Source organism: Protopterus annectens, chromosome 4.part0 (assembly GCF_019279795.1).
Source record: "Protopterus annectens isolate FY-2018-M chromosome 4.part0, PAN1.0, whole genome shotgun sequence".
NCBI lineage: Eukaryota > Metazoa > Chordata > Ceratodontiformes > Protopteridae > Protopterus > Protopterus annectens.
This window is the reverse complement of record NC_056733.1, coordinates 736939517-736956845: the sequence shown is the minus strand read 5'-3', so window position 1 is coordinate 736956845 and position 17329 is coordinate 736939517. Positions and strand designations below refer to the sequence as shown.

Genomic DNA, 17329 nt, shown 5'->3' with positions numbered 1-17329 from the left:
TCTAGAGGTACTTTGATTAGTGTAATACTTTAGGTATGGTGAATTTATACAGAAGCCCAAATTTTGTTTGGTCTTTTTAGCAGCATAACTGATATGTTAAAGTGTACATTTTAAACAATGAGGACTCCAAGTAACCCGAGTCATTTTTTTTTTCTCTATGGATGACATGCTCTGTAAAGTAATAATTTTTTTTAAGATTTCTGGAGCAAAGAGTATCATTTTATTTTATTTTTGTCACATTTAATAACAGCTATGAAGGTGTGAGTCAATCTTAAAGAAAGGTGAATTTTTCTGAGTTAATTGTTGAAGCTAAGTTAGAGGGGGTGGAATACTTTAATGTTCAGCCATCTGTACTGAATAATTTTTTTCTTCTACAGAGGTAAAGATTTTATTTTTGAAGATTTTAAATAGAAGTGGTCAGGGATAGCCTGTTCTGGGTAAGAAACAATAGTAGGTATTTTGTCAGCTAACACTTAGTCCACAGTGAATAAGGCAGCTTCGGAACCATAGGTCCATAGGTGTTTACTAGGCTAATGACCACAAGAGCCTTTCTAAGCCTAGCCATGCATCCAAAATCTCTGACCAGTTCTGATACCCTTGATAAGTGTAAGCATGGGCCTGGGAGATAACCATTTACAGGTTACCCATGTCCATGAGAGACATAGATGCCAAACCAGGGATGAAGTTCCAGGTTCCCATCCAATTGTAACCAATTTAATATGGAATCTTTATCTAACATGTGTGGTGCACTTAGGGGTACTGCATATGATACAGTACCAAAGCCTTGGCTAGACCTAGGAAAAGACAGGCAACAGGCAGACAATGACTTCTGTTTTTAACTGTATTTAAAAATGAGAGCAATACAGTTTCAGTTCTACATCCAGGACTGAAGTCCTGTTCTGTAGGGAAAAGTAGTTTGTTGTTATTTAGGTGTGTAAGCATTTGTTTATACATGCATCATTCCATATTATTGAGGGTTAAAATAGCTACTGATCTGTAGTTCTGGAGTTGTAAAGTACCACCAATGTTGCTTAATGGAATAATTTAGGATTTCTACCATTGTTTGCTAACATACAGTTCCTTTACAGAATGCATCTATTCCAGATACAAATTGTCTTATGAAGACTGCGGCAGATTGGAGGTATTCCGAGGGTAGGATGCCATCAGCTACTACAGTGATAGGTTTTATTTTTCTGAGGATCTTTGTAATACTGCTAGATGGTACAGTCTGAAAGAGAAAAGGAACCTATGTTATTTGGATAAAGAGGTGCATTTGATGTGCTTCCATGTTTTAGTAAGGTGGTAGCAGTATTTATAAAGTGAAAATTTAAAATACAGATTATAACTTAAGTCAGATTCATTTGGTAGTGAATTTGGCTGTGTTTTTTTCAGGTCTATATCACGTCTACAAAAACCCCTTTCAGCGAATGGCTCTTCGTCTTACAATAACCAGTGAAATCTAACTCCCACAAATGGCTATTTCAGCGAATTCTTTCCTATGGGAAAAAATGTTTGGCCATCATTGGGAATTTGCCCATTTCCCAACTGCAGTGCAATCTCAGAGTTGGTATATATAGTTAGGGGGGTATGGGAGGGTGAAGCCCCCACATTGAAGAGCTTTAAATTTTGTGTGGTTTTAGGCTGGCCAAGCATTTTTTCCCCTAGGAAAAAATTCACTGGAATGACAGCTTAATGGAGTTAGATTTCGCTGGTTATTGTTCGGCAAACAGTTGTTCGCTGAAAGGGGTTTTCACGGACGTAATATAGACCCATTTTTTTCTCCAGGTTTAAAGAGACAGCTGACAGATTTCCAGCACTGGTTTAGGATATTTCTCTAGTTGGTCTGCAAAATATTACAGTGATTTATTTTCTCAGATTTTTATCACTTTTACATTTTCCATCATTTCTTATACACTTTGTCTGTTTAGCTGTATATGTCATCCACTGAGAAGGCGTACAGTTGACTGTCTTTTTGTGTGGAGACGCAATAAGGTTTAGCATATATAGAAATAAATTATTAAGGGATAATGACAGCCTCATCTAATTACTGGTATATTAGTGGGATCTAAGTCATTAAATATATCCTTGTTTAAGTGTTTTAAGTTCGAGCCTAGTTGTAGATTTTTGGTGTGTTTTACAGATACTCCAAATGGCATAGCCTTGATAAGGGGTCACTCACTGTGTCTACTGACATCCAGATAAGGGGTCACTCACTGTATCTACTGACATCCAGATAAGGGGTCACTCACTGTGTCTACTGACATCATCAACATGAGTAATTTACTCAGGTTTTGTTGTTAATAGCCAACCTAAGGAGCTTTTTGTACATGTTGTTTTATCAGTTCTAGTTAGAGCAGTTATGAGTTCTGTTTATCTATACAGATGAAGGCTGGATGGTGATTTGTTAGATTGTTCTGGAGAGCTGAATATGGCCCAGTCAATGTTATACTCTCCTATTATAAGAATATATATTTTTTAAGGTAGAGATTAGCCAGGAAAGGATATCTTCCAGAGTGCTGATATTTGTATATGGAGATAAGTAGACTATAGCTAGATATGGTTTTGTGTGCATTTATTTTAAAGATGGTTAACTGGATTCTGGCCGAATTAAAAGTAGGTATTAACGAGCTGTGCATAATGTCCAAGTGGCTGGAGTACATTATTATTGTTCCCCTTGCCCTTTTGCGCAATTTGACTGAATGAAATACCGTCCTCTGCTACTGCTGGCTTTAACCAAGTTTCCATCCTAGACAAAATGCTAGGTTGGTACAAGACTAAGGACAAAAATAGAGGCCAGCACTTAAATGTGGTATAAAAGCTCAATTTTATTTATACAATATTGACCAAAAAGGTAGGGTAAAACCCTATAACCCGACAAAACTTAAACAAAACCGGTTTTGGCAGAGATAGCCTTCCTCAGTGTCAAAACAACACAATCACATCCAAGTAATTTATACAAATTGTTTAATTGGGAAGAGTTGATTATTAGTGGATTATAAATGATCATCCACACCAGGCTGAAAAAGACCTCCTAACTTAATAGTCCAGTTTGTTTCTTTGGAATTCAGAATTGTATGCCACCCAGATTTGTTGGTCTTGTCGCCAAATATTTTATCAATGACAATAAATCTGTAGGAAGCAGTTACAAGTTTAAATGTATGCTTATATAAAGCATTTGACTACCTTTTATTCCTAATGTCGCTCATCTGTTCACTGATACGCAACTGTAAGGGTCTAGATGTTTGGCCAATGTAAAAGGCAGAACATGTACACATTACCAAGTATATTACCCAGTCAGACCCACAGTTGGCCAAAAAATTGCTGTTGTAGACCAGGGTAGTGTTACTACGAATGAATTGTTTAGTTTTGTTTACTCTAATGCAGTGTGTGCAATGCTCACATGGCACGTGGCACATGACCACATAGTATTTCCCCTGTGATGGTACTTTGCTGTTGTATCCTGAGGTACCAGTGATGATGCTTATAATGACAAAAAATAAGAGCCCAAGGTTCTCCCTCTACGAAATTAAAAAAGGCATCTGTTGCCCAAGATATCAGATAGTCGATGGTCAGATAACAAAATGCTCCAGTGCCTGTTAATTATATCTATAAATGCCGACGTATTACATCTGTATGTGGTAACCAGTCTCAAATCTGACCCCTTATCAGAAAGATGTTCTTTATATATCAACAAATCTTTTCTATCCTGGCCAGAGGCCCAGTTGCTCGCAGTAATGATGTTACCAAGCTTGTAACCCCGATTCTTAAATCTTTGCACCAAATCATCCCTACAGTGTTCATATATTCCCATGTTGGAGCATACCCGTCTAACTCGAAGAAACTGTGATTTAGGGATATTTCTAATAATATGTTGCGGATGAAAGTTGGACGCATGAAGCAAGGAATTATATTGTGGATATTTACGAAAAATTTCACTATTTAAGGTGTTATCCTCATTCCTAGTAATAAGTACATCTAAAAACGTGATCCAGTCTGCATGGTGATGAGCCGTAAACTGAATTCCCCATTTATTCCTATTTAAATATTCCACAAATTCCTGAAGGTATATACTATCAGATTTCCAAACTAACTAACAGTCGTCAAGGTACAGTCTCCAAATATCAACTTTCTGCAAAATAAAAATTATGCTCAGGTTCATAGATGAGTTGGTCCCCCACATAAGCCATAAATAAATTAGCATAAATGGTGGCAAAAGATGCCACCATTACTGTACCCTGTACCTGCCAATAGCACTGGTCCTGAAAATTCATTTTTTGTGGGGTTATAGGGTTTTACCCTACCCTTTTGATCAATACTGTAGAAATAAAATTCAGCTTTTATACCACATTTAAGTGCTGGCCTCTATTTTTGACTTTGCTCTTGGTTTATTGGGCCTGTGCACTTGCCATACTTACGAGGGTAATCTTGGTTTGGTGTTACATGCTTTCCTCGCTGTTGGCTTCAGTATGGTTGCTGCTCACATCTGTGGAGATGCTTATGGCAGTTTTGCTGCTTGGTCATAACTGGGAGTTGTTTTTTTTTTTGAATATCACAGTATTTGGAGTATGGGCTTATGTTGCTCTGACGAATTCATTATAAAAACTTGAAGATTCACATGGTACACAGATGGGCCGTGAATTAGACATTACTGGGATTCTGGTGAGTGCGGAATATAAAGGGAGATACGAGAACTGAGTTACTTACTTCTTATGCAATTGGGCCTGGAATGAGTCGCTTTGTGGCCCTTTGAACTAAGGGGATGTATTTTCAGAATTAGGAGTGTCTTTTGTAATGGAACCATTTCATAATACAAATGGAACTCCTCGATTGGATTATACGCTAGATGCCATATTTTATTTGTTATGGAACTGTCGAATTAGTGAAATCCGTATCGGAAATGGGTGATTAATTACCAAGTCGTTTTTTCTGGGATTAACATGGTATGGATTCATTTATACAGAAGGGGCGTGTAATTATGTGCTTTTGAATATATTTGAACATTAGCTGACCCAATACTTTTGGGTACCAACTTTCAAGTCCAATGAAAGTTGGGTCTATATTAGAACACCGAACTTTCAAAATTTCGAGTGTTCTAATATCGACCCGTTTTCAGCTGAAAATATCAAAGAAACAGAAAACCAATTTTTTTCCTAGGGAAAGAATTTGGTTGTCCGTTTCTATTGCTTCAGTATTTTCAGCGCTGTGATGGAAAGTTACAGGTCGGGTTCAGGTAAGTGTGCGATTGTGTGGACGTGAAGATTAGGGCGGGTTAGGTGGGTTAGGGCGCGGGTCAGGTAAGTGTGTGATTATGTGGACGTGAGGGTTAGGGTGGGGTAGGTGAGTTAGGGTTACAGCGCGGGTGAGGTGACTGTGCGATAGTGACGGACCTTAGGGTTAGGGTTAAAGTAAGTGGACAGTTAGTGGTGTATGTATAGTTTAGTGTAGGGTTAGGTGTAAGAGTTTAGGTGTATGTATATGCATTGCTGTTTGTTTGGTGTGCTTGTGTTGTGTGTATGTGTTTTGAAACAGCAAATTTTTTCCTTAGGAAAAAATTTGCTGTTCTGTGTGTTCGATGTTTTAAATTTTAGATTAATAGGGTTCAACATTAGAACACTCGAAATTGTGAAAGTTTGGTGTTCTGATATAGACCCAACTTTCATTGGACTTTTACATGGGCAGTTATGGACAATCATATCTCAGATTTTGCATGTCAGCTTTTTGTTCCATATTTTTGTGTGTGTGAATCACAATTCTATAAATAGAGGCATGCAGTATTGGCAAGAAATTGCTTTTGGCGATATCAAACTGCTTGTTTTCAGGCAGGACTGATGTATACCTAAAGATGCATGTGCCCTTATGATTAATATCATTTAAGATAGCCGTTTTTGGATTTTTCAACTCAGGCTTAGTACACAGGCATATATACTTTTTGTGGGGGCCTTTAGATAAGGCATTATAACATTGTGTGAATAGATACTATTGCAGTTTTTATATTGTGTTGTATTTTCTTATTGAATTATACATTTCATACACACTTGGGCTTTTTGAATACCCCAATATTGAATTGCATTAGGTGAACATAGCACTGTGTGGTTTTGAATGCCTTATACCTATATGATTATAATAATCTCAGGGGCTATTATTATCTTTTTGCATAACTGCATTGCTCAATGAATATGTTATGCAGTCTTGGTGATATGACTGGATAGGGGGAATATAGCACTGCTGGTTTTCAAACATTCATATTTTTGTGGTGTAATATTTGCAGTGGCTATTATTGTCCCTCCTGTTGAGATAATACACAACATTGTTTATGGAACCAGTTATTTGTTGGGCTAGTGAATAACTTTTTGTGTTGTGTTTTGCAACTGAATATCATATGGTGGGATAATCATTTGCCCTTCTTGCATATTTTTTGGCCCAACAAATGTGTTATGCAGTTTTCAGTATGTTGAGATAGGGGGAAACGTAGCACTGTGGATTTTCCTACACTTATATTTATTGGTTGTTATAACTGCAGGGGCTATTATCGTTCCTCTTATTTATATCTGATATAACACAGTTTAGGAACCACATACTGGGTGTTGGGCTATTGAATAATATTTTGTGTTCTGCAGCATCACATTATATTGTTGTTCAAATTATATGCCTTTTCCTCAGGTATTTATGTTCTTTGAATTTGTAGTAATATCTCTTATTGTCAATTCTGTATTGGGGTTTACATGTTGGGTATTTATAGCTAACAAGCAGAGGGAGAAATTAAGGTATATTGCTGTTAACCTATACAGGTATTGACAATCCTAGGGGGTACTAAACCCACCATATATCATGGATTTGGTCTCTATTTTGAAAAGTTTGTCATCGGATAAGGATGACTTGCTGGTATTTGGACTAGGGTCCACTGATAATTTGAATGCCAATGACCAAGTGAATAGTTGTAATTATGCTTTTCAGAAGCTTACCAAGTGCATGGAAGCACTACGCACTAATGTGTGGCACTTGAAACTTTTCAATGCATACCAACTAAAGGGTATCACTCTCAGGGGACTGCGGGTTAGGATACAGCCCCTAGTGAAGAATATTGATGATAGAAGAAACTGTTGCAAAAAAATAGTAAAATCCCAAGATTGGTCAGCCTCAGTAAGAAGCTGAGATCCCTAATAAAATCCTCCAAAGCTAGTTACGAAAACAAAATCACCACTCATTCTAAAGACAACCACAAAGTATTCTATAGCTATGTCAAGAATCTCAATGGCAATACTCAGATCTGCTCTGCGTTACAGCACAATGGCACTAAATATACAGAACCAACTGCCAACATCCTGGCAGAAAGGCTGAGTGCTAACTTTACCCCCTCTCATCCCCTAAAGGGCCCATCTCTATACTGGAAGAATGCAAAGTTCCTGTAATCACGGCTGCACAGGTAAAAAATACACTCTCCAAAGCCAAGAACACAGCATCCATGGGACCTGACAACATCCCAGGCTGTGTTCTACATGAACTACAGAACGAACTGGCACCCAACCTAAGTACCATGTTCAATCATAGCCTCACCTCAAGCTTTGTGCCCACTGAATGGCGCTCAGCGATGGTTATCCCACTCCACAAAGGGGGAGCCACCACTGACCCCAGGAACTACCACCCCATTAGCCTGACAAGCCTGGTCTGCAAGGCTATGGAATGTATCATCATGGAATTTATAAACAATGACATTGGTAATCTCCAAACTCTGGACCCCACTCAGTTCAAGTTTGTAAAAGGCAGATCATGTCTCCTAAATCTGACAGACTTCTTTGAAGCGGTCACAAAAGCCGTAGATGATGGTAAAGTGGTTCACACAGCCTATCTAGATCTCGCCAAGGCTTCTGACACCATCCCCCACTCTGGAATTATAGTTAAACTCACTAAACTACGTATAAATCCCTATGTCACAAGATGGGTTGCTAAATGGCTCACTGACAGAACTTACACTATGAAAGTAGCAAACTCCAAATCCAACTTCAGACCAGTGACAAGTGGAGTACCACAGGGTACAGTCCTGAGTCCACTCCTGTTTGGTACCTACTTCTCTGAAGTACAGGCTAACACAGAAGGTCTTTGGCTAACGAAGTTCGCAGATGACTGCAAACTAGGAGCTATAATCAAAACTCATAACGATGTGGACATCCTACAAAAGGGCCTCACTGAGACAGATGCCTGGTGTCAAAGCCATGGCTTCAAGCTCAATGCCAAAAAGTGCATTGTCATCCCTCTTGGTAAAAACTCTGTACCCATGAACTACCCACATAGGCGGTAGTCTACTTAACACCGAAAGTGTGATAAGAGACCTTGGGACACAGGTGGACAGTAGTCTCTCCTTTGATAATCACATCGCCACAGTAGTCAGGAAATCCTTCCACGTGGTACTCCTCATCACAAAAGGTTTCTCATCCAGTTCAAAACAGGTCACTGTTACCCTCTACTCAACACTCATTAGACCCATTATACAGTACAATGCCCCTTTTGGTATATACCTCACAAGACATCTACAACAACTGGAAAGACCGCAGAAATACCTCACAAAGAGGATTACCAGCCTCAAACAGATGCCCTACGCAGACAGTCTCAAAAAACTCCAGCTTTATTCCATCGCATATCACCTGCTCAGAGGCGATCTCTGCCTAACATACAAAGCTATGTCAAACCCAGAGTTGTTGGACATGCTCTACTTAAAGTAATCCCATTCCCTCTGAGCTACATGCTCTAGAAACCTAAACCTTGTCACCACAAAAAACAGAACATGCTGAGGGGATAGATTCCTGTCCCAGAGACTTCCCATACTCTGGAACAATTTACCTGTCTATATCAAACAAAGCTCCTCATTAGCACTCAAGAAAAATCTTGATGATTGGATGGGAGATAAGAAATTCACCTCGGAGATCACTTCTGTGGCTCTACTCAACAGGGGCACAGGAAAATAATTTTCTTGGGTGGCAAAAGCCAGGGTACCTTTTGGCTAGGCTTATATAGGCCCTAGGGCCAACAGCCTAGTACCTACCTATGAACCTATACTCTGGCTGAAGAATGGGCCAAGGTCCAACAAAAGGCATCAATGGGCTTCATGGGGGCTCTGACAGCCTTTTATGAACGCACAGTTAGCTGATGTATTACAGAAGTAGGTCTGATATGTGAGGAAACCAAAAGTTTTGAGGACTTTCCCTGTTATCCAACATGTCTGAACAAAGTTAGTACAGAATTGCTTAATTTGGAGAAACAACTAAAAGAGAAAAAAAATAAAGAAATTTAATCAGGACATGGAGGATTATGACAGGGGAAAACCGTCTGGTTCATATAAACATGTGAAATGTGGGCAAGTAGAGGCGAGGCCTTATAATCAGAAAAGAAAGAGATGAAAATCAAGCCTTAAAAAATCTAAAGGGGGTAGTAGTACATCTGGTGAGGACTCCTCCTCAGCCAAGGATTTGGACAGCAACCATACTGTCGAATCACCCATTTCAAACAGGTACACAATTTAGATGCCTCTTTAGGGTCCGTACACACAGGGGAGTCAGAAAACAGAGGGGGAGCAAGGGATCTTGAGAGCCTTCTCAGAATTATAGTATAAAAGTGAATGATACCTGTAATGTTCTTAATATTTCTTCTACATCCCTCTCAGAGGTTGACATACAAGTACTCAATAAAGGTCTAGGTTTTGTACCAGGCTTTTTTGTATCCGAGGATTCCTTGGCACAAGATGTAGTACCATTCTGTCTACTCAATTTAAGATTGTTTTTTGATGCTGAAAACACTGCTATCAACACTGACTTTCATAAATCAACTTTTATGCCACCTATGCAACAGCAGGTGGCAGTCTTCTAGTCTAGTTTCATGGTCATGAACATTGTATATTACCCCATAACCTCTCAAAGATTGAATTACAGGTGGTTTCTAATTTACAAAACAACAGGAATTTGGTGACATTACCTGCTGACAAGGGAGGAGCAGTGGTGGTTATGGACTGGGGGAAGTACTATGATGAGGCCCAAAAGCAAATAAGGGATGGTAGGTATTATATGGTCATGCCCTTAGACCCTACCTTTAAGTTTAAGGTAGAAATTGATTACTTCCTGCAGTTAGCTAGGGAGAAGGGCATCATTACGGATTCCAACTTATATCATTTAACGGTGCAGGATCCAAGACCCCAGTATCTATATCTTCTACCCACGATACACAAGGGCCTACATAATCCACCAGGTAGACCTATTGTATTAGGTAGAGGGTCCCTTACGGAACCACTTTCACAGTTCCTAACCAAATATTTGCAACCATTATTGAAGCTAATTCGAGCACGTATACACGATACCACACAATTTTTGAGTTTTATTTCTGACATGGAATTGGAACCAGAATATTACTGCCCTTTATACTAACATCCCACATTGGGCTGGCCTTTGTGCATTACAATACTGGTTAGATAAAAGTGAACTCTACCAACCTGGATTCAATACATTTTTGGTCTGCCTAGCAGAGCATGTTTTGACAAAAAATGTTTTGTATTTTCAAGACCAGTGCTGTTGGCAGGTACAGGGTACAGCAATGGGGGCATCTTTTGCCCCCATTTATGCTGATTTATTTATGGCTTATGTGGAGGACCAACTCATCTATGAACTTGAGCATAACATGTATTTGCAGGAAATTGATATTTGGAGACAGCACCTTGACAACTGTTGGTTAGTTTAGAAAACTGATAGTATATACCTTTAGGAATTTGTAGAATATTTAAACGGGAATAAATGGGGAATTCAGTTTACGGCTCATCACCATGCAGACTGGATCACGTTTTTAGATGTACTTATTACTAGGAATGAGGATAACACCTTAAATAGTGAAATTTTTCGTAAATATCCACAATATAATGCCATGCTTCATGCGTCCAGCTTCCATCTGCAGCATATTATTAGAAATATCTCTAAATCACAGTTTCTTTGAGTTAGATGGGTATTCTCCAACATGGGAAAATATATACACTATAGGGATGATTTGGTGCAAAGATTTGAGAATCGGGGTTACAAGCTTGTTAACAGTATTACTACAAGCAAATGGACCTCTGGCCAGGATAGAAAGGATTTGTCGATATATAAAGAACATCTTTCTGATAAGGAGTCACATTTGAGACTAGTTACCACATACAGACGTAATATGTCGGCATTTATAGATATAATTAACAGGCATTGGAACATTTTGTTATCTGACCATCGACTATTTGATATCTTAGGCAACAGATGCCTTTTTTCATTTTGTAGATGGAGGACCTTGGGCTTTTATTTTGGTCATTATAAGCATCATCACAGGTACCCCAGGATACAACAGCAACATACTATCACAGGGGAAATACTATGTGGTCGTGTGCCACGTGTCATGTGGGCATTGCACACACTGCATTAGAGTAAACAAAACTAAACAGTTCAGTCATAGTAACACTACCCTGGTCTACGACATCAAATTTTTGGCCAACTGTAGGTCTGATTGGGTAATATATTTGGCAACGTGTACATGTTCTGCCTTTTACATTGGCCAAACAGCTAGACCCTTACGGTTATGTATCAGTGAACATATGAGCAACATCAGGAATAAAAGATTGTCAAATGCTTTATATAAGCATACACTTAAACATGTAACTGCTTCCTATAGATTTATTGTCACTGATAAAATATTTGGCGACAAGACCAACAAATCTGGGTGGCATACGATTCTAAACTCAAAATTAACTTAGGAGGTCTTTTATAATCCACCAATAATCAACTCTTCCGAGTTAAGCAATTTGTATAAATTACTTGGGTGTGACTGTGTTTGTTTTTGACATTGAGGAAGGCTATCTCAGCCAAAACCGGTTTGGTTTAATTTTTGTGGGGTTATAGGGTTTTTCCCTACCCTTTGGTCAATATTACATAAATAAAATTGAGGTTTTATACCACATTTAACTGCTGGCCTCTATTTTTGACTTTGCTCTTGGTTTATTGGGCCTGTGCACTTGTAGTACTTGCGAGGGTAATCTTGGTTTGGTACAAGACTAACCATGAGTGTATGTCGGCTTGCGAGGGTAATCTTGGTTTGGTACAAGACTAACCATGAGTGTATGTCGGCTTGCGAGGGTAATCTTGGTTTGGTACAAGACTAACCATGAGTGTATGTCGGCTTGCGAGAGTAATCTTGGTTTGGTACAAGACTAACCATGAGTGTATGTCGGCTTGCGAGGGTAATCTTGGTTTGGTACAAGACTAACCATGAGTGTATGTCGGCTTGCGAGGGTAATCTTGGTTTGGTACAAGACTAACCATGAGTGTATGTCGGCTTGAGAGTAATCTTGGTTTGGTACAAGACTAACCATGAGTGTATGTCGGCTTGAGGGTAATCTTGGTTTGGTACAAGACTAACCATGAGTGTATGTCGGCTTGCGAGAGTAATCTTGGTTTGGTACAAGACTAACCATGAGTGTATGTCGGGAAGTTTATTACACATGCTTCTTGCATTTAAGTGGGTTACTTTTAGTCCTGAAACTGGCTTCCAAGAGTGATGAATACAGATCATTTGGGGGTTTTAAAAGCAGGGTATACTAGCTTTGGTTCAGTATGCTAAGAATGTAGGGGAAAGTGAATTTCAGAAATTGTTCAAAGCTGCATCATAGGTTAAGACTTTGCGCATCTTAATCTAGCTTTACAGACAGATACATATATGCTTGATACAGCTGTAATTATTTGATTTGATGACAGTACAATGAATTATCGCTATTTATTTGGGATGCAACAGTAATAATACTTTGGTAGTATATGCAGTGAATTTGGTGTGTGTGAGTGGTGACAGTCTACCAGAGGGTAATTGTACATTGTAAGTGTGGATAGAAATATGAGAATTATTGCTACTTAAGCATTCATTATCAATGTGATTGTCTGCAATCTTTTACCAAGTGGTTAGAATTGTGTTAGTATAACGAATTATTAGAATTATATTCTTTTAGACTCATAATTTAGGTGTAGATTATAGTTTGATAAGGCAATGAACCTTTAATCAGGAAAATGTTTTATGTTACTTATGCTTATGGGTACAGCAGAAGGGGGGTAAGAATCATATTTACAGATAATGAGATATTTATATCAGCAAGCATACGTTTTTCAGTGTTCCTTGTTCAATTGTAGATACAAATTATGCTAGAGAATTAATATCATTATCTGTGCTCTCTTAACCACTTCTTCAAATCTGGGAATATTGGTTGATTATGAAGCTTGACATTACATATATGCTGTGAAATATTAGACAAGCATCTTACAGTTTGAAGTACATGTACAGGTTACTACTGTACAGAGTAGTAAACTCTGGCATAAAGTGTATATTCGATTAGTGTGTGTGTTTAAGAGATGGGGTGCTTGTTGGTATAAATGTATAGACAACAGGGATGGTCCAGGATGGGAATGGCTCACCAAACAACGCTGTGATAGCCACTTACAAACTAGCAGATGCTGGATAGCTAAGCAAATGAGCAGATAATGTCCAAAAACCAATAGGTGGGATTTACCATTTGGGAAAGATGTAAGTGTTAAAGTACATGTTGATAATAAAAGTAGCTTACTATACAGGAACAACACATACAAGTAAAGACATAAAAGGTATAATGTATACACCGATAATAGTATAGTGTACACTGTTGTTAGGGGCAACTGGTATGGCAAACATTAATATGAAATAATTGGAAGAGATGGGGTAATATCTACAAAACTAGATGGGTCTAAAAGAAAGGATAACATGTGAGCTCTCTGATGTCAGAGATAAAGTGTGTATTTTCAGTAGAGAAGTATGAAAAAATAATATTACTTAAAGATTTAGTGTGGACAGCTCAATGAAAATGCAAGAAAAAAACGTTTTTTCATAGAAAGGATTGACAATTGGGGCAGTCTTCCTAAGCAAGTTACAAGGCCAAAATGGTGACATTATGAAAATGCATAAGACAATCCTAGGTGGGTTAATATGCTACTAGTTAAAGAGAATCGGTAGCTGTTAGGAAAAGGGGAAGACAAAATGGACCAAACAGTCTTTATCTCAACAGAGATATGCATTTTTATGGTATAAGTGTCCCAACGGTGCATTTGTGCTGCACATATACAGAAATAACCAGCACTAATTTATGTCTAAATATTCTACCATCAATCCCCATCAGATGGTAATCTATACTCAGTGGAGAGGGGACTCTTTTGAACTAAATTCCAACAGTGTATCACAGTGATTAGAGACATTCATTGTAAAGAACAGACTGGTAACAAATAGTGTTAATTCTGACATTAGTATTTAATATTACTTCCTAGTGTGCCAGGGCTGCCCCTGAAGTGTAAACTGAGTCTTAGACGACTTACCTTGTGAAAAAAGTGATAGAGAAAGAAAAAAGAAAACGGTAAGAAATCTATTTCAAACCTATTACAATACTCACCTGGGGCAAGTCAAGTGTCTGGTCCCATTCTTCAGGGAGAGAGGAGTGGGCAGTTTCTAGCAGCATACCAATGCACTGTGCCAGCAGTGGGTGGAAGCCATTACCGTCTTCACCAATCAGAATACACAGCAGGAGCATAGGAAGCCCAGCAGCCCTGCGGGTGATGGAACTGTTCCGTACACTCTTTAACAACATCAGAGCCTAGAATCGTAAACACATTTAAAAGAATTACATATTTTTTCTAGATATATATATATATATACACAACTCAACGGATTTCAGACATCTGATTTCCTTTATAGTTGTATCAGTTAAACAGGAAACAGTGATGTTCTGTGGGCAAAGCATCTACAAGGCAAAAGGGGAGTTGAAATGTTAGTTAACTGATAGGCAGCAAGTGGACAGATTACGATGGAAGTCACTGTGGCAAAGGAAAAAAAAATCTTGGGACACGGGAACTTCACCACACTGCAGCAGAGAGGGCCAACAGACTGTGCAGAAAGCTAAAATGTATCACTTAGATTAAGTCAAGTCTTAACATCTTCTTCTTCTTCTTTTGGCTTTTCCTGATTAGGGGTCGCCACAGCAGATCATCTGTCCGCTCATGATTGGCAGTGGAGTTTTACGGTGTTGAGTTGCCAGCCCAGCGCTCAACCTTCCACAGAAGGCACACACACACACACACACTCAGACCTAGGGCCAATTTGGAGTGTCCAATCCACCTACTGCATGTCTTTGGGATGTGGGAGGAAAATGAAGCACCTGGAGGAAACCCACTATTTCTGAACCTGGACTCCTCAACAATGGTTGACTCCTGCTCTGGAGATGACCCTCAAAATGTGCCCTGGGTAGGTGTATGGATATTCTCAAGACACCTGCTGCATATGCTGTATCACTGGAGTTTGTGCAGGTAGATGAAAAAGTACCTTCAGTGCACCTACATGATAAAGAAATGAAATTTCACTCCATTTGTGAATATGCATCTAATGGCTAATCAGAATACCTGACTTTCTTACACACCACAGGTGTTTTGCTTGATAAGTACTCATTACTGACTTCTATGGCTCTAATACGGGATTTCAGCACTCAAATGACAAACAGTGGAGATACCAGAAGGGGCATAACTGGAAGGAATAGCTTGCCTAACCTGAACGTAAATGATAAGTTGGTTTTGGACTTCTGTGCTGCCTATTCAATGACTGTTTATAAAAAATGGTTTACTATCAAAATGTCGAGGTGACTTACCTCGACAGTGAGATGGATGAACACGGAGCATCAGAGAGGCAAAACTGCAAACACAATTCCTGTCGACTTTGAAATGTCGATATGGAGACTGTTCGCAGTTTGGAGCATCTATGTTTTGAAGTGCATCGCACTACAGTGGGGAATGGGAAAATTACCCTTTTCCTCACTGTAGTGTAATCTTGGAGTTAGAATATATAAGTAGCAGGAGGTGTGGGGGTGCAGGGTAGCTTGCCCCTCTGAAAAACAGAAGGAAATTTTCCGCCTCGTAGGGGATTTTTTTTTTCTGGATGGTGAGCGGTCAAATTCAATTCTTTCCTTTGAAAGAATCGACATTCTAAGCAATCAGCGTGATGCTTTTTCATTGTTCCGGGTCAGGGATGTGAATAGCTGAGGTAAGTCACCTCGACTTTTTGATGAAAACCATAAAAAACAACACAAGTGTAAACACAAGGCTGCCCACAAGTGTTCTTGGTACAACAGCACTTTGGAACAAAGGTCATTGATTGACTTGCAAGTTGTGTCATTACACCATGCAGCTCCGTTGGAAAGAAGTCTTAGCACTTCCGTTCATTTAATCTTGAACTTCATCAGAAACTAAATAAAAAGCCATATAATTCCATTTAAATACAAAAGGAAATGACTTCAAACTGTTAAAACATCCAGCAACTTGGTTTTAAAAAATACGCACCTTCATTTTACTTCTGTTAAGCTTAAAGAGACAGTTGAGACAAATACAGCTTCATAAAATCTTGTATTTTTAACACACTTTTGACACTAATAGTCTCATTAATACCTGGTGGAAAATCCACTCTAAGAAACACTTGCCATTTTAACTCCTGATTTCAGTTGTTAAATGAACCAACAAATAACGTGGGATCTACTTTTTCTAACACTAAAAATTCAAATTTCCTGAAATTAGGCTGATGAAGTCTATGTGAGATAAAAGTGTTTAGTAGTAGTGAAATAAAACAGTACACAGCTCCTTCCGTGGCTTTTTCCAATATATCTTGGGGATGCAGACTTTAAATTAATCTTGTTAGCATCATCAATATCTTATGGTAGCAAGATGCTGTGACTGATATACTGCCGGTACTTGCTATGGGGGTAACTGTAAGACCTATTAGAGGACAATAGGTGAGGGAAGCTCTCAAGTTAAAGACAGCAGTTTTACAAGTGATGCAGCAGCAGTGAGGGCCCCAGATTTGTCTAAAGGTACAACTTCATCTCAGCCAAAATTCCAGAGGAGTTTTTTTTAAATCCTGACAGCATTTCTGTAATGAAATGAGCAAAGGTGAAGATTTATCATATTCAGATAACTCAATTAATGTTTGTTTCTGTGCAAAACTACTTCCTAAGTGTTTCTAGTACCTCTGCTGGTTTCAAGAATATCTTAGCATCTTTTAGGAAAATGGTTTAAAATATGCATGCTGTACAACTTTAAAATGCAGCTTCTTCAACCTGCACTGTTGTACACTGTTGTATTGCAGGGTAGGCACAACCTCCTGTGTGTTATAGTACTATTGATCTGTCCACAATACACAATGGAAACCAGCAAATGGCAGCACTTTGACTACCAAAACTGGAACATAATCTTTTCTTCCTTTTCACATGCTAAAAACTGGAATATGC

General features: G+C 38.7%; 1 protein-coding gene across 1 annotated transcript in view; it reads right to left on the bottom strand.

The window, feature by feature from the left end:
* Positions 1-17329, bottom strand: part of LOC122799562 (thyroid adenoma-associated protein homolog) — a 672025-nt gene that overhangs the window by 246214 nt on the left and 408482 nt on the right. The window contains exon 20 of the mRNA XM_044068695.1: positions 14456-14656. Within this exon, the coding sequence (XP_043924630.1) occupies positions 14456-14656 (201 nt within the window). The remainder of the gene's footprint in view (positions 1-14455; positions 14657-17329) is intronic.